This window comes from Homalodisca vitripennis, chromosome 2 (genome assembly GCF_021130785.1).
Source record: "Homalodisca vitripennis isolate AUS2020 chromosome 2, UT_GWSS_2.1, whole genome shotgun sequence".
Taxonomy (NCBI): Eukaryota; Metazoa; Arthropoda; class Insecta; order Hemiptera; family Cicadellidae; genus Homalodisca; species Homalodisca vitripennis.
This window is the reverse complement of record NC_060208.1, coordinates 178,176,546-178,202,823: the sequence shown is the minus strand read 5'-3', so window position 1 is coordinate 178,202,823 and position 26,278 is coordinate 178,176,546. Positions and strand designations below refer to the sequence as shown.

General features: G+C 37.3%; 1 protein-coding gene across 4 annotated transcripts in view; it reads right to left on the bottom strand.

Moving 5' to 3' along the window:
- Positions 1-26,278, bottom strand: part of LOC124355095 (protein dead ringer-like) — a 167,835-nt gene that overhangs the window by 2,268 nt on the left and 139,289 nt on the right. For 3 of the 4 annotated variants that reach the window (XM_046806040.1, XM_046806041.1, XM_046806043.1), the window contains 4 exons: positions 11,630-11,813; positions 6,338-6,606; positions 3,912-4,025; positions 1,477-1,806 (listed from right to left, as the gene is read on the bottom strand). In XM_046806040.1, coding sequence (XP_046661996.1) covers positions 1,477-1,806; positions 3,912-4,025; positions 6,338-6,606; positions 11,630-11,813 — 897 coding nt within the window. The remainder of the gene's footprint in view (positions 1-1,476; positions 1,807-3,911; positions 4,026-6,337; positions 6,607-11,629; positions 11,814-26,278) is intronic. The other variant, XM_046806042.1, reaches the window with a different exon arrangement.

Sequence of the window (26,278 nt, the reverse complement as noted above, 5' to 3'; positions counted from 1 at the left end):
GCACACCACAATGGGGGTATGTAATAAACCTGAGTCAATCTAAATTTAAATAAATTAGATTACCTCAAAGTAAAGCATTTAACAAGTTGTATTGCAAACAAGTTGAACTGTTGTTTTATATAGACCATTTGGGTAACTTTGGGGAGGTTTGAAGGAGGTTTAAAATAATATATATTTATTTATTATTTTTTAGAACTTTTTGAGGAGTTCTATTACTTTCAGACCTCCCCATAGTTACCCCACTAGTAAATTGTAGAATCAGTAAAAACTAATGAACACTTTTATTTTCCCAAACAACATAGTAAACCAAATAGGACTAAAACACAATACAAATATCCATGTATTCCATTAATACATTAATTTAGGAGGACAACCTGATTTTGTTTCTATACATTGTTTAATAACCTCTTTAATTAGTATTATTTATACTTTAACCTGTCTTATCGGGAACTTGTTTACTATTTGATGGTAAGACAACAAAAAGTGAAAATAATACAAATGAGGACATATATATACCGTAACTAAATTTCCACAGAATGATGTCAAAAATACAAATCTGTGGTGTATTAAAATTACATGCAAATTTTAGGTCTCTATTGACATTAAAAATGGTCTATTTTTAAGAGTTATTGTGGCTTGATTAATTAAAGCAAGGATTGTTTCTTACATTTCCACTTAAATTGTATTCATCAATATTCAGTGTTTTTAAAATTTTTAAAACTTTTTTTAGGGATTCTACTATTAAGATTAAAAGAGAGTCATACTACTTATACATGTGAATTACCCTGAGTTAAAAATGCATATACATAAAATTAACAAATTATACTTAACAAATCGTAGCTCCATACATACGAGTATATTAAAGTTTTACAGGCGTTTCACTAGATTAATATAAGATTATATAAATAATATTGTGTTATTCGAAGTTCATAGTTTTTACTTTGTATTTTCAAACTTTTCTTACTTAGTGTGTTTTGCTTGATTATGGTCTTACTTGGCTTGTAAAAATTGTTGCACAAATTGTGTTTACATTGTAAAAACCTTCTCAAAAAATTCTCAATTTATTTTCTATTTTATAAGCAAGAAAGTATTTCTGAAAGTAAATTATGATTAACATTATAAAATGCTCTAAATTTATTGATATAAATAAAACAAATGTCCTTTATCAATGGCATTTTATCTCATAGACCAATAAGGAGAGGGATTATAATTCTTAATATTTTATGCTTTAAGTGTTTCACCCAGATAAAATTACAGATACAATTCTTGAAACTTGTTCTTTTTTATACTTGAGAGTAAAAGCTTTGAACAATAATTTTTTTAGGATTCACATATATTTAATAGCACATAACCTTGGAACTGGGAGTAGAGTGTTACTTAGATGATTTTATTGAATAGTAAGGTGAATAATGCCCAAGATCTTTGAAGAAGGCTTATAACAACCATATGATTTAAGGTCACAACTTTTGAACTCACTTCTACTGGAGATTTTGATGTGCGTGCCAGTGACTTTGGGCTCCTCAGAGTCAGGTTGGTGGCGCTTGAGTGGGGGAGGTCCCACTGGGTCCTCTCGCTTCTCCAAGTTAATAGGTTCCTTCTGAGGCTCCGTAGGGGATGTCTGGTTATGATAGAGGTTCCAGAGGGTGAGACGAGACATGTCAAACGCTGCCAAGGCGGTCTCTGGCGGTGATGTTGGTGGTGAACCTGTAACAACACATGTCTGGTTGCGATACAGGTTCCAGAGAGTGTTGCGAGACATGTTCAAAGCTTCCAAGCCCTTTTCCGCCAGTGATGTTGGTAGTGAACCTGTAACAACACATCTAGTTGTGATAGAGGTTCCAGAGAGTGTTGCGAGACATGTTGAAAGCTGCCAAGCCCTTTTCCGCCAGTGATGTTGGTAGTGAACCTGTAACAACACAGTTGTGATAGAGGTTCCAGAGGGTGAGACGAATCATGTCGAAAGCTGTGAAGCTTGTATCAACCAGTGATGTTGGTAAAGAACCTGTAACAACACATGTCGACTAACGTTTTCAGCTAACTTAAATGATTTTTTAAGAGCATTAAAACAATTAAAACTGAATAAATTATAACTTTGTTGAATTTTACCTTTTTGTTAGCATTTAATCTATATTCCAGCCAATTGAAGAAGTATCCATTTATTCATGAATGAAACAACAATGAACAACAAGTGTGTCTATTGTGCTACAGAGAAGCACATTTTAAAAAATCCTAAATGAAAATGTTAGCACTTTTTTCTTTATAGTACGGTAGTCTATTTGTGAGTAGGTTGTAAGTAAATAGAAGTCTCTTGTGTTAAGAAAATCAAGCAACAAACTTTTAAATATCCGCATTTAAAACACTATATAGCTAAAGTTCAAGAGTGGTGATGAGTCATAATATTAATGTGATTTCACCATACAATATGCATGTGTCCTTGATGTTATCTGTACTGAGTGATCCTTAGCAAGTGAATTGCCTTTATCACAATGACAAATGGTACCATTACTGATTAATACCTGTGTAACTGTCTATCTGGCCATTTAAGTCTTGAATAATAACTGATAATTTAACTCTGAATGTGTGTTAACGTTGGTGACTAATGTATGTGTAATCAACACTAGCAAAGTAGTCATAACTGCTGAGTTAGTGATTGAATACCTTCGACTGTGTATCTACTGCAATTATTTATTGATCATATGACGCCTAAAAGTAATTTTTTAATCACTTTAAAGGGAGTAAGAAACAAAGATTTTGTACACCTTTTAGTTATATGTTTTGAACATACAAATGAATTTGCACAGATTTCAAGATAGTCTTTTACATTTTTAAGGATCTGTTATTGTAAAATTTAAACCATTTTCGTTTATCAATCAATGTATATTAAAACAATAAAAATGTCAACTAGATTTATTGTTTCAGCATGGAAAAGGATATGCTGTATATGAAATTTCTCGTTAAGATCCATCTTATTATTTTGTATTGAAAGCAATCTTGATTTTTTTAGCTCCACAAAAATAGTGTTAATTTACACCCTTAGTTTAATCATAAGATTATAAGTCTCGTTTTAAAGATATAATTAATACGCATCCAAATAATTTTTGTCTTTTCTTAATTTTTATTGGTTTTTTTAGAAAAAACCTCATATCTTTATTTTTACTTCATTATTTAAATATTGAAAAAGTATACTTTTTTGGAAGAGCCAGTGTTGAGTATAAGATGTCAGACTTTGGATCAGAGTTAGAGATAGCACAGGTTCAAATTATCTTTGTGACTATAGCAACTGTAGCACTATTTATCAATACCAATGAACTTGACTTTATCATTACTTCCCCTTAATCTGTTTGATAAGATCCTTGCAAAGGTCAGGAGCTCATGGGGATGGGTAGAGAAAGGTTTAAAAGGGGATCTGACTCTATTTTAAAAAATAAATAGAACAAGAAAAATTAAAAATCATTTTGATGAAAGTTAATTATTAAATTGAGACATCACCCTTAATTCTACCACTATAAAAACAGGATAAATGTGTTTGAAGCTTATTATTGTTATTAAGAGGTAAAATTCAAACTTATTTTATACAGAGGACTCTTGATACAACAGTTTCAAGAAAAGTGTGTAAAAAAATGTGTGTGGTAAGAAAGTAAAAAAATTGAATGGCCCACAAGTTTAATCATTAACCATACCACACACGTACCCATGAGTCATTGCCTGTTCTTACCCTGTTTTACATAAGTTTAGAAATAAACACAGAGGTCAAGATTGGACTTTTATCTGAGATAATTGAAATATATAAACAATAAAGAGTTCTTTTCCAATGGATGGCACAGTACAAAAGCATTCGTACAAGTAGATTGAGCTTTACACTTTTCACAAGTAGGAAATGAGTGACTAAAGTAACACTGAATCTTACTAACTTTGCCTGTGGTTGGGAGGGGTGGCTCCTGATGTTCGCAATTCCTTGTTCAGAAGTTTCACATATTCTACCATCCGTGCTTCGAACTCAGCTGGAGGAATAGCAGCTCCATGACCTGAAAACACATATAAATCAGTAATATTCTCAAACCTTCTCAACTTCTTTTATCTATTCTTTTCAACACCCATTAAGCGATTAAATTCAACAAACAGCTTGAACCGATCAGGAGAGAGATCGTGTGGTAGCGTTTGGGTTTAATCCAAATGTAAATTGAATTCTAACGTAAGAAAAAGAAGGAAGCATCAGTCATCACAGGAGATTGGCAGATGGGAGTTGGATCTCTTCCAACTATCCAACAATAGATTACAACACATATGCCAGATATAAACAACATTCTCATGTTTTATAGCATTAAAATATTGCCAGTACTCGCTCCAGTTTAGATTCTCGCCTCGCAGATGAATAAACTTTAATTTACCTTTCTGAAAATAGTTTTGTTTACGCGGCAGATTTACAGAAGTCGTAACTGACATTTCAACAAGCTGTTTAAAGATACTGAATAATCATACTATGGCAACATTACCATACATTCAAAACTCTCACTTTAATAATTAGTTTTTTTTTATTACAAATTGAAAAAAGAATTCTGGTAGGAAAATGGCATTCTACCTAATATTGTATGCTTTTAATATTGTTATTTATTATATCATTTATTACTTTTATAGTCTTATGACGGTTATGGATTTTTTATACCTTATTTTTCTTGTTGTTTTTTAGTTGTTTTTCTTTTTGAATTTTTAGAGTTCATTCATTATTTCATAGTTGATCAAGAGTTGTTATAATTTCATTGTTCATTACATTTTCTTATAAATATCCATATACTTATTTATCAGTCAATTTGTTATTTATTATATTACTCATTATTTTGAGTACTTCATCCAGGTCACCTTGTATTAAAACTGCACAATGTGCAACTGATATCTAACCGTCGTAGTTAAAGTAAATAATTAAAGATGATGTCATTCATATAACATTCTAAAGATCATGTGTACAACTGCTGAAATACTACGGTCACACAACTACGGACTGAAAACATCCTGCTAATGACAGTGTTGAAAAAATTTCCAAAATTGAATCAATATTATTCACACCAACACGAAAAATAAAATAATAACACGAATCAGTACTTCAAAGAAAACTTAGCGAGAGCAACATTTGCAAAATTGTTGAAAGAGTATAAATAATTTCCTATTCTTTGTGCAAAGCAGTGTTCATTACTTATGTGACTAATAAGAGAAAACAGTTCCTGGTATAGAGAATGGAAAGAGGTGGCACACGTACCCAGAAGAATGGAGGCAGATAATAAGAAATCACCTGAGGAGAGTTCAGGAGCCCCAATAGGTCACATTATCATAAAAAAGGAGTCCAGAAATGGTCCACATGGCGCAGCATACTAAACGTGAACAGAGGTGACAAATTCATATCTCGTACCCCCTGGATTGTCCACCTGTGTTCTTATGGTAATGCGGTCATTGTGTAAGTGAATTCATGAACAATAATGGAATCATTTATGAAATATAATTTCCACCCATTGAACACATGCTAACGTGGCTCTTTCAGTCTTCCTATTGAAAATCCTTCCGCTTTTGTTAGCGCTGCACGTATCGTATTTGTTATGGGGCAAGTTTCGAATGATGGTTAGATGGCAGTGTGAAAACTAAAATATACTTCTCCATCTTTGATGAATTACTATTACTACAACGTACAATACAAGTAATTGGCTAATATACTGATTATTCTAAAATAATAACCTTTTATTTCTCATTTTACACCTATACAAATACAGTTGTTGATGAATTAAATTTTTATATTTTCTGAAATTATGCACCTCGAAAATAAAATTATTTGTTTCCTAAATGAGAAATTCTGATAGGATTAGAGCGAATTTTCAATTATAAAAGATACCTTAAATATTATTTAAATAAATCCATATTTTATTATCAAGTATTCATGTGTAACAGAGCAGCTGTTTGCAATTTAATGCAATTAATGGGTCCATCCAAACAGAAGCTACTTAAAATTGGGATACATGCTTACAAGTTGATAGCATTATTCAATATTTTTAACAGTTCAAAGTCAAATGTTTGCTGAACCTGTTTTTATTACCCAGTAAAGGGTAAATGCGATTAAACCAAGGCAATGTTTGCTATACACTATACTGTTTCAAATGTCCCTTTCTAGAACGATTTCAGTTAGGGATTTTGACCACAATCAAATTTCCATTAAACTAGCCTTCATTTTAATATATAGAAAGGTGGCCTCTGAACTAACAACATGCAATAAGTCAGGCTGCAAGTAGACTCTCAGGTGAATACCATGGTACCTGTAGAGTCTTTGTGAAAGTAAGCGCTAGTGTAAAGTATCTACCTGCGAGGGCGGGTGGTATGAGTGCCTGGTGAGGCAGATGGTTGTTGTTGGTCGGATGATGGGCAGCCGAACCGTTTACTTGAGGTCTGGCGGCGGTCACCAAACTCAGAGGTGACATCTGCGAAGGACTTCTCTGCATCATCTCAGCATAGGTACCGTAGCTGCCACGTCTGCCCTCACGTCTATTGCCATCTATCGCAGCCTGCAGTTCCCCAGGCGTGCTGAGTCTTCGCTTCTCGCACTCGTATGGGTACAGGTACTTCATGTATCTGGAGGCATAGAGGTACACATCAGTATAGAAGCAAAAATAAAATCACATTTTGATAGTCTGAGATTTTAATTTTGGTAGACAACCAACAACTTGCATAAATTGCAAGCAGGTATAAAAAATGAAGTGCATTGATAAGATTTTTTTAACTTTTGAAAAATCAAAAGCCTTAGTGGTGTAACCAAAATTTTCCAAATGAGGCGCATTAGCCACTTGTATATATATATATATATATATATATATATATATATATATATATATATATATATATATATACACACATACATATACACAATGGTAACCCCAATTATTGTGAATGATACAACTGTTCAACTAGAAATTGACAGGTTGGATAATATTTGCAATACTGTGTACTTTCCCCTCTGATTATAGTTTTGGATATTAATATGATGGAGAACTATTAACCCCTTAGATTAAACCATTGAGCCTGTTTGACCCAAAAATGGGGGGGGGGTATATTTAGGGGCATTCCCACTTTAAAAAATGCTTAGTGCCAGAATATCATGCAACAATTTTTAATTGGTTTCCATTTTTGTTAGGGTTATCCAACATTTATTTTTTACCATTAAACAAATTTGTCGCTTTAAATTTCATACAACGACCATGCAAATTAATTCTCCACCCAAGGTTTGTACAAGCTTTTTGGAAACCACCCCACAATTTCGAAATCAAATGTAATTAATGCCTCTCTTATGGAGAGACAGACAGATTGTTTTTACCACATGTGTCATTAGACAAATAAGCAAGGATTTAGGCTACATTACTTGAAAACAAGTATCATACCATTTGTTTGATGTAACAATATTGGTTTTAAACAAAAATAAGAGATGTTACTGTAACCTTATTTAGTTTGTTGTGTAAACAAACTGCAATATAACACAATACCCACTAGGCACTTGAAATTGTGTTATTTGTAGACCTGTCCTCTGTATCAGTTATATTGGAAAACAGTGTTAACCTTCCACGTACCGTTAAGATACTGGGTGTTCCTCAGACAGAACTCTGCAGTAGGTAAATTACAAACTAATCGTACTGTAAAAAAGCCATTTCCGCTAAATTTTTCTAGAGACAACTTATAGATCAACCTTTACTTATAAATCCTGTATAATCTTTGAAAATATATAACGCCAACATTGATTTTCTAACCTAAAAATCAAAATCGAACTATCGCTATCTGCAAATGCCGTAACTAGACGCGGAACGTTGGAACGGAACAGTGCTTGTAGCTACATGACGGACTGGGCAGGTTATGACTGGTGCTGGCGGGCGAGGACAGGAGAACAAGCAAAGTAGCTGTGAATGATGAGGTGGTCAAGGCGTGATGCGCGACACGAGTAGAAGGTGAGATATTAATAAGCAAGTACGGATTCGGCCTCTGTTGTCACTCAAGCTATTTCAGGGCCCGGAACGCTTTCGAAATCAGACCTGTACGGACAATGTAGCCTATTGTGCTGTGATTGTGCATTCAATGGCTCCAATTATAGGCTGTTACGTCCCTACTAGTAATTTACACCACATATTCTATCTGCAAATTAACAAGCCGGTGACTGGTCGGTCTAAACATAAAACTCCGCGCTATAGAAAAAATAGATATAATTCAGTTTTTGTCCTTACCGTTAATTTTATCAATACATATAACTTTTTTTATTCATACAGACGTCCTGAACAGCCTTCTTTATCATTTAAAAATTATTTGCTTACCCCTTCGTTTCTTGTACACCCAATCACAACTACGCCTACCTCAATTTTTTTCGTTCTGAAGTATAACAATAACAGGCAATGTCGAGAATGTGTTGGATACCAATATTTGTAAAGAGACAAATGTTGCTTGTATTAACTGTGCAAACAATTACTACCTATTAAAAATCGAAATTGAAGTGGAATGACATATGACATATTATTAGCGTTTCACCAATTAATTAACATTAGAGTTAAATCAATAATGTAACAGAGATCTGTTTTGAATTAGGTTATGGCTTTGATTCTTTTTGTTAGATCCATACGATACTTGGTAAGAGGATTTACACTTTTCGAATCGGTACTTGGATCGAATCATGTCTTTTCGTCATTCAGAAAAACTTGAATATACTGTTTAAATCAAGGCTGGAAAACACACAAAATATTTCGGGTAACTTCCTCACTTTATTTTGGCTTGGTTCTAACCGATCAAATCAGACTGTTTGATAAGTTGGTACTTGTCTCTCGATATTCGAGTGGTATCGATAAGTCGGACACTAAGCGAGTAAGCTACATCTAGGTATCGATTCCAGCTGGTGTATCGAATAACCTAATCAATAAGCAGACTTACCACGACCGACGGTAAGGCTGAGCAGCCACGACGGAAGCTAGCTACACAGAGGAAATAAGCTGGATGTATTAGTGTCGGTACGATTTCGCGAGGCCATGACAGGAAATTTGTTCCGCTTGCTTTGTTCTTCGACTGAAATAATTTAGTCACGCCCTGATTCGCCTTACTTTGACTGTTTATATTTATTGAGTATTATACAGTTTAGTGCTAGGACTGAGGACCTCTCTCCATAGCAGATACGCTGTTCGCTACCGGCAGTTTTACTATGGAACTTGTGCACGAAATAGATAAACATTTTTTCGAAATGAACATGTTTTTTTACATTTTTCTAAATATTGCAAACGAGATTCAGTGAGAAATCTTAAATTTACAGACCTTGGTGAAACAAAAAAAGGATTTCATTTGCTCATTAGCGTCATTGGCATAGTGGATTGGCATTTTAAGGTCGTTTAATATTTTAATCTAAACAAGCAATATTATTTCATTCAAACAGTTCAATTTAATATGGTAGTATACAAGGGAATATTTTGAGAATCTATTTTTGCCAAATCATAAATTTTTGTTTTGATTAAGATTTTGTACTACACTTATATGATCATAACAAGATATTATTCGCGATAAAATTAAAAAATGAAAAATTGTATTTAACTTACCTAGATTTGTACTTTTAAGACTTTTCACCGACTTCTCAAGGAATGTTTCCCTCAGAAGGTTAACTCTTGGTATACATGTTTTAAGATTTTATATGGATGCCTAATTAATTACTTTCACTTATGAAGTAAATTATTAAAAATGGCAAGGCATTCCGAAATCTCCAGTACTTATAAAAGAATATTTATAAATTCTCCTTACACACTTTGAAATTTTGTTCTATAAGATTTCCAAAATTTCATTCAATCAAACCTTTGATTAGTTACCATCCTTAGTGTCAGACTGTATCTAAACATTTGGAAATGACCGTCCTTTCAAAAGTAATAAAGATATTAACAGCAAAATATTTTCAACAATGATTGACATGCAACCCCAAGCCTGGTCCTAATATATAGTTTGCTAGCGAGACAAGAGAGAGTCCTGGAAGAGACGGGGATGAGTTCTAAATAAAGAAGACACATCGGGTCCGATTGTCAAGCAGCCTTCAACCTTGATCAGCTGTTGTTTTGGCTACCGGCCATTTTCACTGGGGAACTGTAAACAAATGGTTTGGACGTTATTGTTGTGGCAATGGGCAATTTTCCTACGAGGGATTCTAATTTTATATCCTAATTATATTGTGGAACTTTGTAAAGTAAAATGAAGTGATGAAGTAAAATATTAACACCAGTCTCATCCCATAAGGATATGTTGTCCTCACTCCCTAATCTTTACTTCAACGATAAATCGGATACCAGTTGGGTTTCGATTATATTTAGTCCACTCATTTGGCATGTCACCGTTCATCAACCCTCCATTTCGGGTTTGGCGGATCATTTTGGAATTCTTCAAAGACAACTTACGTATGGGTTCCAGTACCTAAATGACACTTAATCGCTCATTTATCAATTAAAGTGTGAAAACCGAAGGTTTCTGTAGCACTTGATCTTATGTAAAGGTCATAAATGGCTATGCTATGCAGACTGGAAGTAAGTATAACATATACAACTAAGTAGAAAGAATAGATACCTGTTTGCTACAAAAAGAATTCGTATGTACCCAGCGAGTAAACGAGAACGACAGTGAAACGTTTGTAGCTGTAAATAATACCGTCCACGTTAATGAATCATAATTAGTGAAGCGGTAGTGACCGTCGTGGAAATTCGGTAAAACAAAGGTATCTCAGAAGTGGCCTGTTCATCAGCTCACCTTATTAAAGGGGTCGACATACATAAATCACGCCGTTCCCATGGCCAACGCTCAAAGCGCTCGACTACTTTTAAAACAAAATTGATTTTCTTGAAAATATAATTATTTGTTTTCGGGCTGACAAGCGGCCCCAAGCGATGAGCCAAATGTAGATTAATTCGGGCAGAAGCGACATGATTGATGAAGGAAGCGACATCAAAGTCAGCACCACTTGGCAGAGATGCTCCATCTATCACTGCGACAACCGCCTGATCAGCGCCTACCGCCTCCGCGCCGCCCCCATCCCCGGACTTTATCCTGTTATATCATCTTTCCGGGAATCTCCAGATTGCAGTGCGGTTGTTTACTTTGGACGTTCTCATCAGACAGCCCGCCGTGAGTATGTCTGCCTTTGAAGATTCTACTTGAATTAAACAGCCCAGTAACTTTAGATATCCTTACCACTGCAAGAACAGGATCAGCCAACTCGGTGACACGAGACAAGAGAGTGTGACAAGTTACGGTGACGAGAAGCGTGTAGATTTAGCTCCCAAGCATGAATTTGTCAGTTCGGATTATAAGGTTTAATGCTCTTTGAGGGTTTCAAATAAGGCTTCATCAAACTAATAGAAGAACAAGACATTTTGTATAGTGGATCAAGTAGTTTGATCAACACGCAGATTGCTTCCACATCGGTTATTCAATCAACCGACATGATATTCCAAATACAGCCATTGCACAATTAACACCCAAATCCTTTCCTTTAACCCACAGGCCTACCACTTACTAAACTTTAATTGCAAATAAATATATAACAAAATTAAAAAGGTCTTTTATAGAAATTTTGAAATTTTACTTAAAGAGCAAAAGTACTCACTGTGTTCGCAGCGTGAAGGCAGCTGATGTGATGGAAGATGGCAGGTGCAGACCTTTGATGATTTCTTGCCAAAGCTTCTTGTTGATGACGTCCACCAGTCCACCTCTTTGTATCACTAGGTTATAGAGCTCAAACAGGTCCAGCACTGATTTGGCCATGATGGGCAGTCGATTTATGGGAGTGCCTAAAACAACACAAAAAGTAATGGTTAGTTCGATTACTCAATTTTTTTTAATTTTCTTTACTAGGAAGTTCTTTTCGGCAGTGTTACCAGTCCTCAGTCTGGATCCTAGGGTGTAAAACTGAAACGTATCAAATATTGACTAGAAACTGGTAGACATTCTGTTCACTGGTGATTCTGCAACACCGCAAAATTGATGGTGACTATAGTTACGCAGTTTGTGGACCTCTTGCTAGACGTACTTTTGGTCATGTCAGCAGACTCTCTCACTGTAGATCAGATTCAGCGCTGAATTGACTATGATGGACGTACTTGCAACACTGAAACTTATAGAATGGCACTGCCACCGTTTCGTTCATACACAGTCGCAAGTAAGTGTTAATCGAGATCTTCCACCTTAACCAAAAATAAACTCCCAAGAAACATAATGCAGGCCTTCTTAAACATACTTATACTGAATAACGACCGAAGTTGGGTTTGGTGCCAACTTTATTGTGTTTGTATTGTCTAGTCTCAGATGCAGCATGAAATGCAAATTTTAATTCTGAAATAAAACAAAGTACTTTGTACGAGGTAATGTTCCCAGTTAGCATCACCACGGTTTTACGAGCTTTGCAAAAATTAATAAAACATGTGGGCAAGACTCGTTAGAAAAGTGTATAAAAACCCGAGAGCTGCCGTATCGATAAATGCCCGCGGCCGATTATGCAAACAACACGGCTAAGTGCAGGTTAGGTCAGGACACTCTGCGGTCGGTAGTAGATAATTTGTGACGGGCTAATGTTTATAAAAGACAAATTGATACTCGACGCCGGTTCGCCAAGTGACGTTTATACGTTCTCGTAGCGAACAATAAAACCCGGTAACAATTTTATGTTGTACCGTTGCGTCGGTAGACCCGAGAAGGCGCATGCGTACAGTGTTCGCGCAGTTTCCGAGAAGGACGGGACAGTTCCAGCCGTAACTGGTAATTATCAGCTGTAAACTGCTATCAGCTGATCTCTCGCATTGTTGCCAACATCCGCTACAGTATCAGTCAGTGTTCACCGCTCACTCCCGCCGTATCTGTAGCCGCCTCCGCCATTTTCTCCGGCAATTATGGAAGTAATTATTTCACGCGGATCGGAACCACGATATTTACACGGCACCTGCCGCTTTCCAAATTACACTCTTCGTATTTCAACGCGCATGCGCTCCGAGGAAATGCACCGTTTTTGCATTCTCCGGCGAGACGTCATTTGCATCTCAACTGCAGTGATGACTTTAATAGGCTGTGAACAAGATATTGTCTGATATTAATGAACAGACGGTTGGTTAATTATTTAAAGAATTTAACCACTTTATGAACCGACATAGCGGAACAATGAAGGTGTAACTGGCTACGTCTGTTTTAAAATTGTAATCAACAGAGAGAAGGAGGTTGATATTTATTTATTGGAATGCTTATAAAGCACCAAAAATGATGACATTGACACAACAGTGTATCGGTCTCCATTTACCCAATTCTTCATTTGTTGGAAAAAGAGTAGGATTGAACTGGGCGATACTAAGACGAGTAGGATTTTCAAAAGGGGGAAAGTTTGTACATTCCGTAAATGGAACTACCCCTGTAAATCCTATGACAGTAGACCTTTTAGGTGAAGTTATAAGTTGCTCTGCAATTGTTGAACTGTAACAGGGTGGATAATTTATTTTAACCATTATTCTCATCGATCATATTTTTGAGTCCCCGTGAGACGTTATGATGGTGTACCCAATAACCCCTCCCAATGGGTACATGATTGATATCTTGTACAAATTTACATTTCAAGTAGATTGGATAAGAAATGCATTTGCTAGTAATTAGTTATAACTAAAAGTTATTAGTTAAAATAATCTAAAGCAGGCAATGCTTTAGATTATGTCGTTCAGTTTAGAGCATACAGATAAAAGCAAAGCATTATCAATTTTCATATTGTATTATTTACAGTATGAGAATAGAAATATACGATAAAACGGAGTGTGAAGGATCCCACAGGACGTAAAGAAATCTTACCAACAGATCCAACAAAATAACTTCATCGCTTGTCACATGACAAGTTTATTTGTACCCCGTCCTTTGTCCTTTGTCGTCCCCGTCCTTTGCCATCATAGGTACCGCTAGACCAATGTAAACATGTTTCAATGTTATTTGTATGCATAATTGTAACTTTTAATATATTTTTTTAATCAACAGATTTCGTTATTTGAATAAGAGAAACCAACGTGCCAAGTTTCAAGTCTCTAGGACCTTTCTACAAAGTGTTACCGCAAGGACAGACAGACAGACAGTCGAGCAGACAAGGATGTCAGGTTCTTCATAAAATACATTATACTCATGGCTCATACTCTTGGCCGAGTAAGCTTGTCTCAAGAACCTAGGTTGCGCTAGTGTCAGCAAACTGTTGAAGGCTACTAGTAGTAACTCTGGCTCGACACCACTAGAGTCCGCTAGTGTACTGAGTAGTCTGTTTTATATCTTGATGGTATATCTACTAGGCCGAGTTATCCACTTGTGTACAGGGATTTGGCGTTGCTATGACAACGAGAGCGAGAAGGCTGGTAAGGTTAAGTTGATCGTGTTCGCATTTTTGATCTCAAAGTTATCATTGCACGGTTTGTGTTCCGTATTAAACTTTAGTATTGATCAATACCGTTCCTGGGATCACTCCAAATACTAGTCGATCAGATCGTGGGTACTCGCATTCATTCAGCAATAAAAGTAGGCTATTCTCACCATTACGAAGTCCAGCCTATAGCCTATATGGAGGCGAGTCATTTGTACCGGCTGTGTACATTATTAGACTATGAATAAATAAAACGCCGATTTCGCCGGCCAAACACACCGGCAGACCCCATCATAAACATACGTGAATCATGCTCTTCATACAGTAATTACGTACAGGGTGCACGCAACTGGGTTTACAGTCTTTCTGAGAAATGAGGGACTGATAGCCGCCTATATGTAATACAGGGCTGTGGCGCGGCTGGATGTACTCGCGTGCTCGCGACGAGCCGCGGCTAGCCGCTAGATACCTTATCACCGGCCACTTCATTTGAATAATTGGTTGGAATAACGCGAGTACAAGCCTTATCGTCGGGGATGTTCAAACACAACTAAATGGCTTTCTACATCGGTACTGCTGTAAAAATTAGTACACCTTTTCCTTGTACAGTAATGTGATAAGTTAAACTTATTAAAGACAGCAGTTACCGTCATGTAAGTTACGTCTTTGAGGCTAAATGAGCTAAATTACCTAACACAAATCTGCTAGTTAAACGTAATACAAATAGCATACTCTAGTGGAAATTGTAATTGAAATAATAAATCTTCGGCGAAACTGTTGTTCCTCGTTGATGCTGAAAGTATTCGGTTGGAATATTACACACAAGATAGAAATATTCAATTATAAACACGAAATGTAGGAATTTTTACGCAAGTTAACATAATGACAATATGATTGCGCCAAACCCTAATGTTCGCACAAAGCTGTTGTACATAGGCGTACGTGTACTTTCATCGTATTCGTTAAGTACACAACCGGGGTTTTCTTGTAATCGATACAGTGATTTCTCTAATACTCAAACTGAGAAAAATATGATTCGAGAAATAATGATAGGGCCTATGTCCATATTTTTATCCTTTTGATACACATTTCGACTTCTATTACAATTACCATGACTGACGGTTTTTCGTAAACGAAATTCTTCTTTGGAGTTCAAGAAAACTAGATTTTGTGCTTACACATTACAAATTGGCCTTTGGCACTGGGACAATTATTTAACTTCATCAAAATTAATGCCATATATGTAATGGGTACTAACATAATATATTCAAGTTATAACCCTACAGAAATTTATTTATTTTTTATTTGTAATTTATCAAAGATTTAACTGATAATCATTTTTAATTATTTTATTAATTTCGTAGGCCTGTAGTAAAACAACTTTTCCAATGTATTTGGTTCATCATAATTACCTATATTCAATGCGTAATATTATGCTCAAATTTAATTTTAATACTATTGTTTCATTGCATTCACAGTAAACGATTGTACTGTTTTCGTCAACAGGAACATCCATACTCTCTTTTCATTCATTCTCTCAGATACGCAAAATCGCATAGACTTGAGATATAAAATTTTCATACATCCCAGTGGCTCATCGTGAATTCATCTACAGAATAGAACGCATTGGACACCAAGATGTCTTTAAGACGATTTAAAAATTATTTTGATGTAATAATAATTGTTATACTCTCATGGAATTTAATGATTAGTCTGATACCAACCTAACGAGACAGCTGTTTGCACATATATAAACAATAGATTTGTAACACAATAGATTACGAACGGTGTCATAGTGGGCTAAACTAAAGTTTGCTAGACATTTCTACGATTATTCAAATTATTGTAGTTAATATCGCAAGTTTAACAGAGCATACAGGACGGGTATTTCTTTCCAATTAGGTTACAAGTCTGATTGCAGTTGAACACTGAAGTCAACAATAATTATTTAGTTTCACACATCCCCAATTGATCGTGGAGGTAGAAAATAACAGACTACAGTTTTTTAAAATTTTAAAATGCTCTGTTACGTTACGTGCTTAAAGACTTAAATAACTTAATTATGAATTATGGTTGACTCTGTACTTTTTCAGAGAGGCCAGAAAAACTAGAGGATAGACAAAGTTTGCAGCGATAATTCCTGCAGTGAAAGTAACCGTACGTATGATTGAGGCCTATCAGCTCAGCGCGACCGACAATGACGGCAATTTCCCGACCACTAGCAATATTTCGTAATAAAATCCCGGCGAGGCGCGGCGTGAGTTCCAAATGAGGAGGGAAAAAGCGCAAATAAATAGTGCTGGTACAAAGTCGCATCTCCGGACAGCCCGCAATCACCGGCGGCCAATTGTGGGGCAAAAACGCGACCGAAAAGATTACCGCGAGGCTCGCGTGAGTTGCGGCTCACAATCGACAAAACCTCTATCGATAATAGCGGCCTGTATCGATCCTCGACCGTAAAGCGAATCAAGGTAATCGGCAGGGCCGGGCATATCAATTACCTCGGGCCAATCAGAGGCGGGAAATGCGCGGCGGGCCAATGGCAGACCGGCGGCTACCCCCTCCATAGCGCTATCAAACTCCCGTTCCCGCCGCAGCCGTGCAGCGCGGCAGATAATTGTATTGCGCCAACATCGCTCTCCGGCTCTGTCTCTCACGACTCCATTCTTTCCCGGGTTTATTCGCTACGTTCGGTTCTGTTGTGCTTCGGCTCCGATCGTGGCTCGGACATTCCGCTCCCACTCGAATTATGGCTTTTCTTGTGGGAATCGGTGGTTCGTCGATCGGCTCCGATTTGCCGGAGGGGACTGGGTGAGCACGCCTCTGCGTGTTACTGCACCCCACAAAGAATTGTTAGGTCATTGGCTACATTATAGAGGATATTTAAATCAGAGCAACGAAGATGGCCCCTAAAAAAAGGTTTTAACCAAGTTTGGTTCAGATAATACTAAGTGAATGATTAAAATAATGATCACTAAACTCTCATGAGGGTTGAAAGGGACATAGGTTGACCTTACAGTTTGTTAAACTGTTAAAAAGCTTTTGGGCGATTTTGAATTATACAAGAGCATCTTAAAAAATCTCAGTACAGCAGATGAAAAAACAGTCAATAGGGCTAATTGGAATGAAAGTAGCATAATCAACTACGAGGATGCAGATCCATTACAGCTGTGCAAAGTTAGGTAGTAAAAGGAGACATTTCCTTAGGCGAGCTTAATTTCAAAGGTGAAGCCAGTGTAGGAAAAATATTTCATGACTGCATAGGATACAGTGGTCTACTAAGCAGCACACACCCGAAGGGCGAAGCCTCCAGCAAGCTTCAATAGATATATTCTATACACAAACGCAGACACTGTTTACTTTAATTACTTAAAAGTCTTAAAATGAAGATATTTCAGGAATAATTTGGTTTGACCGACAAAAACCTCGTTAAACACACTAAAATTATATGGACTCTCATAATATGACAAATGAATTTCCACTCCGCGGCAGAGTTGACAGAAGATTTGATAGTGACAAAGCAGAAAACGACGCCGCGCCGCGCCGCTCAACGTCGGCGTGGGGGACGTTGACGAGACAGCCACGTCTGGGACGTGTCGCGGAATTGAATTCTATATTTAGCAAGTGTTACTTTGTGCGATCTGCGGTTTACGAGACTCATTAATTAGACTCGGCCGCGGCTGTCTCGTAAAGCGTCAATCCTTCCATGGCTCCCCCTCCCCCCTCCCGACCGTGCAGTGCTCTATAGATGGTATATAAGAGGGAGAGGGAGGGGTATTTTGTACGTTCCACGTTAACTTGTCACAATGCGTGACGCTTCACTGATTGTTTGTAAGCGAAGCGTTGCACTGAATTCTAATTTGATTTCAACTAGCTTATACTTCGAGAGTATACTGTATATGGCTGAAATGATTACGGCAAGACGGATGAGTGAAGAAACGTAAACGTTAGAGGTGTGCCTCACTACAGCCCCTGGTGTTAAGTTCCACTTCATAAAGACTTTAGATTATATTTTCTTTGGATTCATTTCAATTTCGAGAAGTCCACAGTCTAACAGTATGATCGGAAGAAAGACATTACTTACGTAATTTTTAATCATACGATATATATATATATATATATATATATATATATATATATAGGTTAATTTACCGTTAGAATGTTACGATTATTATTTATAAGAAGTTGTTTTGTTTGCAGAAGTTTGGAGGACTTTCCTTGTCAACAAAAATGAATGCGTGTTAATTATTTGTATTTTTCATTTACAAACCGTTTGCCTCTCCCAAAACAATCCTGATAACAACCGATGATCAAGGGTATGAAAGGGGTGCACACTGTAGACAGCAGAGTGTCGCTGCCAAGGCATGAGGAAACAGTAACATTGCGAGCCAAGAGCTTCCTATACAATTTGCGGTCATAATCCAGCAATGGATGCTTACTTCGACAATTAGATCATAACGACAATGGCCGTCTAATGGGCCGCATTCAATCCGATACTTTCTTGTTTACTATTGAGATAAATCCTGTCAAATTGCCGAGCGAGCGTTGTTCTGTTCTTTCTGCTCCTGTCACCGCCATCCGCCGCCTCTCCCGCGGCATCCGGAACCCCGGTGACCCGGTTACCGGCAGGATCACACTGGACATTCTGCTCTTCCGGTGTGGAATCTGACCGAAGTTTTACGACAGCTGGTGGAGTTTCACGTTGCAACCTATCTCGAGGTCAACCGCAGGGATCTACGCTTGGCCCTGTGATGTTTCTGTTGTAAGTGAAATATTTCAACAAGTAAAATAATAATACAGTATTCAGGCTAATTCTGACCAGAATTAATTGATAATGAATCACAAATAGTGTCAGATACTATGAGCATATCTTTAGTAAACACTCCCAGTGCTTCAAACAAAAATGTACTTCTTTCACAAGCGATGTTCACGTTAAAGACGTCCTATAGCCGCAAGCTTTGTATATGCTGCTTCAGCGTAAAATAATCCTGTCACGGTCACTATCCATAAAGAAAGCTTCTAAATATCAAAGCTATCGTCTACGATTAAGCCGAGATAAACCCCTTTCGTTTTATACGATTAAAAACCTTGGACGTAATTAGTCGTCTTCCCTCACTTCTCTAAGCAACTCTCCAAGTTCAGTCATGGTAACTGTGAGGAAACTCATGAAGTCTTTATCCCATTTTAACTGAGATAATGGCATTTAGGTATCAACAATGATTGTTATCGTTGGACATCTAAGACGAAAGTAGAGTTCAGGGATTGTGTTTGAGTAAAAGCAAAATGCTAGTCTCTGCAAAACATATTGCGTTTCACCGTATGATACGTAGAAGTTAGTATACCAGTGGAGCATCATGGATGATTATATACCTCTGAACAACTCCTGAGGTCAGTCTAAACAATTAGGAATATAATGGCATCCCCAAAATCCTTACCATTTAGCTGCAGGTCTCCAACTAGGAGTTTTCTATGGGAATTATGAACAACATTTGTACAACCGGATTAGGTGTGCCAAGTTGCTCAATGTTATTCCTCATATATAGCATTGCATTGAACTTACTGAAGCACGCACACAAGTGACTATTGCGTAAGTAGGATAAACACGACCAGACACAAGCATATTTAATTACATATATTCCATATTAGTGCATTGGTTTGAAATATTATTGAAGATTGAATGTTCAACTCCTTGTTTGGATGAAATTACGAGAAATAATGATAATTATTTTTGTCCTCTACAGTAAATTGCAGTTTTTGGTGAGAACCTTATCAAAAGTCTCCACAACAAGATGACAAATCTAAACCGTTTGTAGTAAGATTGTCAAAAGAAGTATCTGGGCGATCATTAAATTCGTACGACTTCTTTCGAGATCGAATTCTGGAAACCACTGAGTGCTTGCTGGAAGATAGTGAACATTTTGCCGGAAGGTCTGTACCCAGTCGGTGCGGTGGCTACGCGGCGGGCCGGGTGTCTGTGATTTAACGCCGCCTAACACATGTTTGAGCGAACGTCTAGTTGAGATGGTTTATAGTGGGCCCATTAACCACCAAACGGCCCTTTTATTACTTCCAACTTTTGCCTTTCACATTCACACTGGCTCTTTAATTGACTGGTGATGCCCCCCTCCTTCTCGGCACAAAGGGATCAATCCTTCGCGCAATGGTCGTAACCCGTAATGACCTGCCGTGCCATCCCGTCCTGCTAGCATTTACTGATTAAATACACACCACCCACCCGCCCGTCTGCCTGTACAGTACTATAATACCTGACATCTACAAGGGTTTCCGTGCGTGGCTGGTACAAATTTGTAAAATTTTCATTTCAAAAACCGCAAATTCTGTTGTGAATTAATTTAAAAACCCCACATACTATAAAATGTCAAAATAACAAGGCACACGAATATTGATGTTTTAATTTATATAATTACTAACAATGTTCAATTTTGCATGACTTTATCACGTTGTTAATTTTAATGCAGTTCGTATCAGCGTGTAATAGAAAATGTAAACGAGATCTTTCTTTATACAATTTTTCTATAAAGAAAACAATGTATTTTTCTCGGAAAAAAGGTGCAAACCTTCCCCCTTATCCATCGACGCAGGAGGCCGCGCCTTAAAAGATTTGTCTATGCAATCCCCGCTTGAGACACTTGTCATCATATTGCATTTTGAGCCCCAAGGCGTTCCTAATTATTTCCTTGTTCTTTTTCTCTACGGCTGGTAAACAATAAAATTGTTGTTGTCTGCTATTAAACATTTTTTATTAGCACTTGTTTAGAATAATTTAAATATTTCCTTCACAGTAGTATTACTCGCAAATAATTCTATGGACTAAAACTGATAGCGAAATTGGTAAAGTATGTTTTACCACGTAGTTTGCAGAAACAATGCCAGCATTTAAATGTCTATTGTTGAGAACCGACTATGGTGAAACAACCAAAATTTTACCCCTAAAGAAAAAAATTATACTTCAAACAATTTTTAGCCCTTATTTATGGTTATAGAATTTTGGCAAAGGTATCGTTTTAATTATATGGTGAATACACAGGCATTTTTTTGTTCTTCTTGAATGTTCAAACAATAAAGATTACCAAATTTAAGGTTTTTTTTCTGAACAGCCAAGAAAAGTATAAAACAATCTAAAAGACATTTTGGATGCGTCGGCATATTTAGTATTTTTAACGAGACATCTCTGATTGATATACGAGTAAAAATAAGAATGGAAAAGTGTTAGATTTTATTATTATTCCTATGGAGCGAAAAATCAAAATGGCCCCAACACAACTGCCATTTTATTCAATGCTGATACTGCATGATCAGATTGCAGCTGTTCCTCGTAAATTGTGCATTGTTCGGAACTTGTCGATTCCCGGCATTCAAAGTCATAACGCAGACAGGGAAATTTAATCTTGTATCTGATCTTGAAAAGTGCGGATTTACTGTATTCATATACAATCATTGATGTTCGCAAATTAATAGTGTGATGCTCCCAATTTCTCGTAGGTGAGGAGGGGGGTGTTGAGGTGGACTCTATAGAAGCCCAGTCCGTTTGTTCTGTGCCACGTCCCTTTAGTTATTATTAGATGAAGGGTCCGAGCAGATTTCACGCTCGGAGTGACCCCTTGTTGTTTCTCCAACAACGCGAAGAAAGTTGTGTCTCCCTGTAAAGTTGTCACCACTGGACCGAGTGTGTTGGCAGCATTGTCCCGCCTCTCTATAACAGCTGATCTCGGCGGTAGAGGGGAAGTCCACCATTATTCCCTATAATACAACCGTAACAATTACAGACGGTGCGCCACATTCCTACAGCTCTGCTTCCAGGAATCTGATTGTATTTGCAGACAGGTCACTGGCCGGTCCTGCTCGGTGACACCACTCCTTTCGCCATCTCCTCTTTCCGTGGAGATTAGGCGTACTTGTGGAGACCACATTCTCATCAATAAACTGTTTCATTCTCTCTTGGCCAATTAGGTACTAAACTTTCTAACATAACTAATTCCACTGGTACTGTTCACTCTTCTTTTATTGTGTCGTTTTCACGGCGAAAATTCAAGTCTTTATCGACAACCATTACATTTGTCATATGCACAGCTTGTCTATGAGCTTTCTTTCCGTACCTCAATAATGAGACCAAGCTAGATAAAGACAAATAGTAAGATCCACAAATTGCATACATACTTTGAGTATAAAGTTGAAGGTACTTAAAGCGGCAACACTAATACTCGCAATTCACCTTATAGTGCGAACGTTATATCGTTTCTGTTAGAGTTTCAAACTTTGATCGATCACATTGACTGGAAATTCAGTTCTGAACAATTCTGCACTGTTCATAAGGTATGCTGACGATTCCCAATTGCACCTGTCGTACGATCCTAGCTTGATGCACGAGGCAGTTCATGGCGTCAACTCTGATCTGCCCTGCATTCACAAATGGTCAAAGAGGAATTGTCTCAGACTAGATGTGAGCAAGTGCACCGTCCTACATATTATTGGGAGTGCGGATGGCCGAGCGGTCTAAGACGTTGGACTTTGAGTCTGAGTTAGAGATAGCGCAGGTTCGAATCCTGTCTGTGACCGTTGTACTTTTTATCAGTACCATCGACCTTATACTGTATCGAATCTCCCCCTTATTCTGTTTAGATCCTCGCACAGGCCAGTGGCCCATGAGGACGGAGAGAGTAAGGCTTAAAAAGGGATCAGCTTCTCCTTAAAAAAAAAAAAAAACAAAAAAAAAAAAAAAAAAAAAAAAAAGTGAAGACCCTTAGTGTTGGCTTTCTGTAGGATATGTATGCTCAGCGAAGGATGATTGTCAGGTTCTCTTACTTAAAGGCTGCCAACACAAAATGCTGAGAGTATAGGTCTGTCGACCACACAGGCAAATTCAGCCTATTAAAGAACTCCTCTGTATTATTGCTTTGTGTACAAATTCTCCGTCGTTAAACGAATATTTTCCTTAATTTTAAATGTTTAGTCCATTTTATTTCATGTAAATAAGAGTAAAGTATGTTTCGCTTTCGAAAAATCTGCTTTCGGATTGACACAGTGGACTCGCTAAGGATGGGAAACGGCCGGCGCCTCGAGAGGAGCTGAGCAATTTGCAGCGTTATCAATAACGCTAACGTCGCTATCAATAAACGTCTGACGTCGCCAATGGGCTTGACTAGCGAGCGACCTGTGGGAGACGTTCGTTTGTTGTGCGGTACCGCAACCTGCAGTGTGAATAACAATGTGAGTTCTTTCTATGTTAATATCTCAAACGGGCTGTTACGACCAATTCCACCAATTTAGCTCATCAAACATGTTACCTGTGACGGTGACATGTTTGTTATTTATTGATGTATTAATGAAATCGTGTGTTTAAATAAATATAATTTTCTTTTCGAAATTAAATTTATTAATACTTAAAGAACATGTCCACCTTATTAAGCCATAACTCATCCCATGCACATGTTGAAAAAGATTCACACTTTTATCTTGAGTCCTTTTTATTTATTTGTAACCTATCTGATTACAAAATGCATAAATTTCGTACTTTTTAATGCCTGTGGACTGATAAAAAGAATTTTTTTTCATTCAGGGAAAATATTTATAAACTCTAACTTGACTGCATCATCTTAACTTATACAAACAGCTGTAACACTTACATTTATTTTACTTATACATTTGCTCAATATTAAGTGTATTGAAGTTTCAAGTTAAAATCTTTGTTTAAAAAGACTATATAATAATTAAGATTATGCGGTGTGAAATCCCTAATACTGGGGAAATGCAATTTTTGGAAAACAATATTTATTTATTATGGTGGTTTGCAGGGATATTTGGTTGTATTACAATGATGAATTTAATACAATAAATTGCATCGATATGTATTAAACAAGGAACGTATGGTTTAGACAAACGATTTCAGTTGATTCATACAAAATCTACCTGTTTAAAAAGGTATATTAGTTTAATATCCCTTACATCAATGAACGATATTACAGTTTGTCAATTAAAACACCGGCTTCGCAAATGATTTTACAGGAGAATACACATGTGCGATAAAAATAGTAATTACGGCAGAATTATATAACTCTGGGGGATCAATTTAATATTTTATGTCCAAAAAACCCGCGAAACACACGCAATCCACTTGGTTTTTCTGAAATTGTAACCAACACGTTTTATAGCACTCTGTACTTTGTACACGACTTGTAAAAAGAAAGTTTTACTCTTACATAAACGCTTTTCAACTGTTATATTGTTGAGAAAAGTATCTAACAAATCATTTTAAATACATGTACTTAAAATTCATGAAAACTGCACCATGAAACAGACCCATGAAAATTTAAATCAGTTAGGTTATGAAAGGAAAGCAAATTTGTGGAGGATATAAAATTGTCACTGTTCATGTTATTTATTACTTCCACAAAGTTGTTGTTGGAGCTATTTTATATTCAGCAGAATAACCCGCAAGGCGCTGTACCAGCCGGCGACACGCTACAGTTATTTGCGCCTGTACGCTGGCCGCTAGCAATAACCTATAAAACATCAAAGCGTGATCGTCGGGCGGCAAATTTGTTATACTCGATCACGCCGACATCACAAGATCCCGATCCGTTTCCCGATTCCGGGAACAGGACAATACGTGAATAAACGTAACCCCGTCCTGTCCCCGTACGTGGAAGCGAGGCCAATATAAGCGTCGTACAGCTCGTATTTCACACCTGTGCGGCGACATCTACCGTACTGCCATAAAACCATAAATCTCCGACCTTTGATGCAAAACAGTCTATTTTCGTCGGGCCTTGCCCGATCCGACACAGATGTGAAATCGCATTGTTATTGCCGGGTTTACAACTCGCCACGAGACTTTGATGCTGGAATGGTGCACGTTTACATCGCCCTGTACTGGGGGAACGGGTCGATCACGTGATCGACACGAAGGGCGATTGCTATATCACTTAGGAATTTGTATATATTACGGACAGAGCAAGCGTAATTTAATATTTACTGCATTTACCTAATTTAGTGAACGAATCTGACCAATGCATGAAATATTTCGAGGAAGATATTTGTCTATAGGTTTAAGGCAATCTAAGGATTCAGATTAAGGAATAATAGTTAACCGTGGTTACCATTAGTAATATTTGAATATTAACTACATGGAGAATCCCAATTTTATATTGTTATGCTAGACATAATGCCTCCAACAATTGTACAAAACGTAATTTCAACAAACTTGGCGAGTGTTTATAGTAAGTAGAAATTGACAACGTACTGAAGCAAAAATATGGCTACGAATTACATCTGAAGATACTAAAAGGGCCGGGATAGATTCGTACTATAAACAATTTGGATTGGATGACAACAAGTTTCACTGTGAACAAATGTCATCTCCTTGGATATTCTTTGTAATGAAATAACCAAAAATATCTGAAAGGTGTGTAAATTTATCTCGGTGGTCGGCGAGGATTCCTTCCTTCGAGCCAATGCTGCACTCTTGAGCAGAACCAGTAAACATATACATTTATAACAATATCGTAAATTAGTTCTCTCTGTAAGAAAGGCCATACGGTTTAACTGCCCTTGTCAAGTCTCGCCATTCCCACCTTTGTACTCGGATCGGTCCCACATCGAGAACTTTCTATGTGATGATTTTGGGAGTTGTGTTTACGCCCTAAATCTTCAGAAGCACCTCTCCACAATACTTCCTCTCGGCACAAAGAGTCCGCTGACCGGCTTGTGCTCTATCCTCTATAATTAGTCGTTGCACGGCGCGGGTGGTCTTGTATATACCCCGTGTTAATTGCCATACACTGCTCCACGTGGCCATATTTTATCGTAAATCCCGCGCCCCCGCCATCGAGTTTTACGGCGGCGCGCCGCTGTTTCAATTCGGCT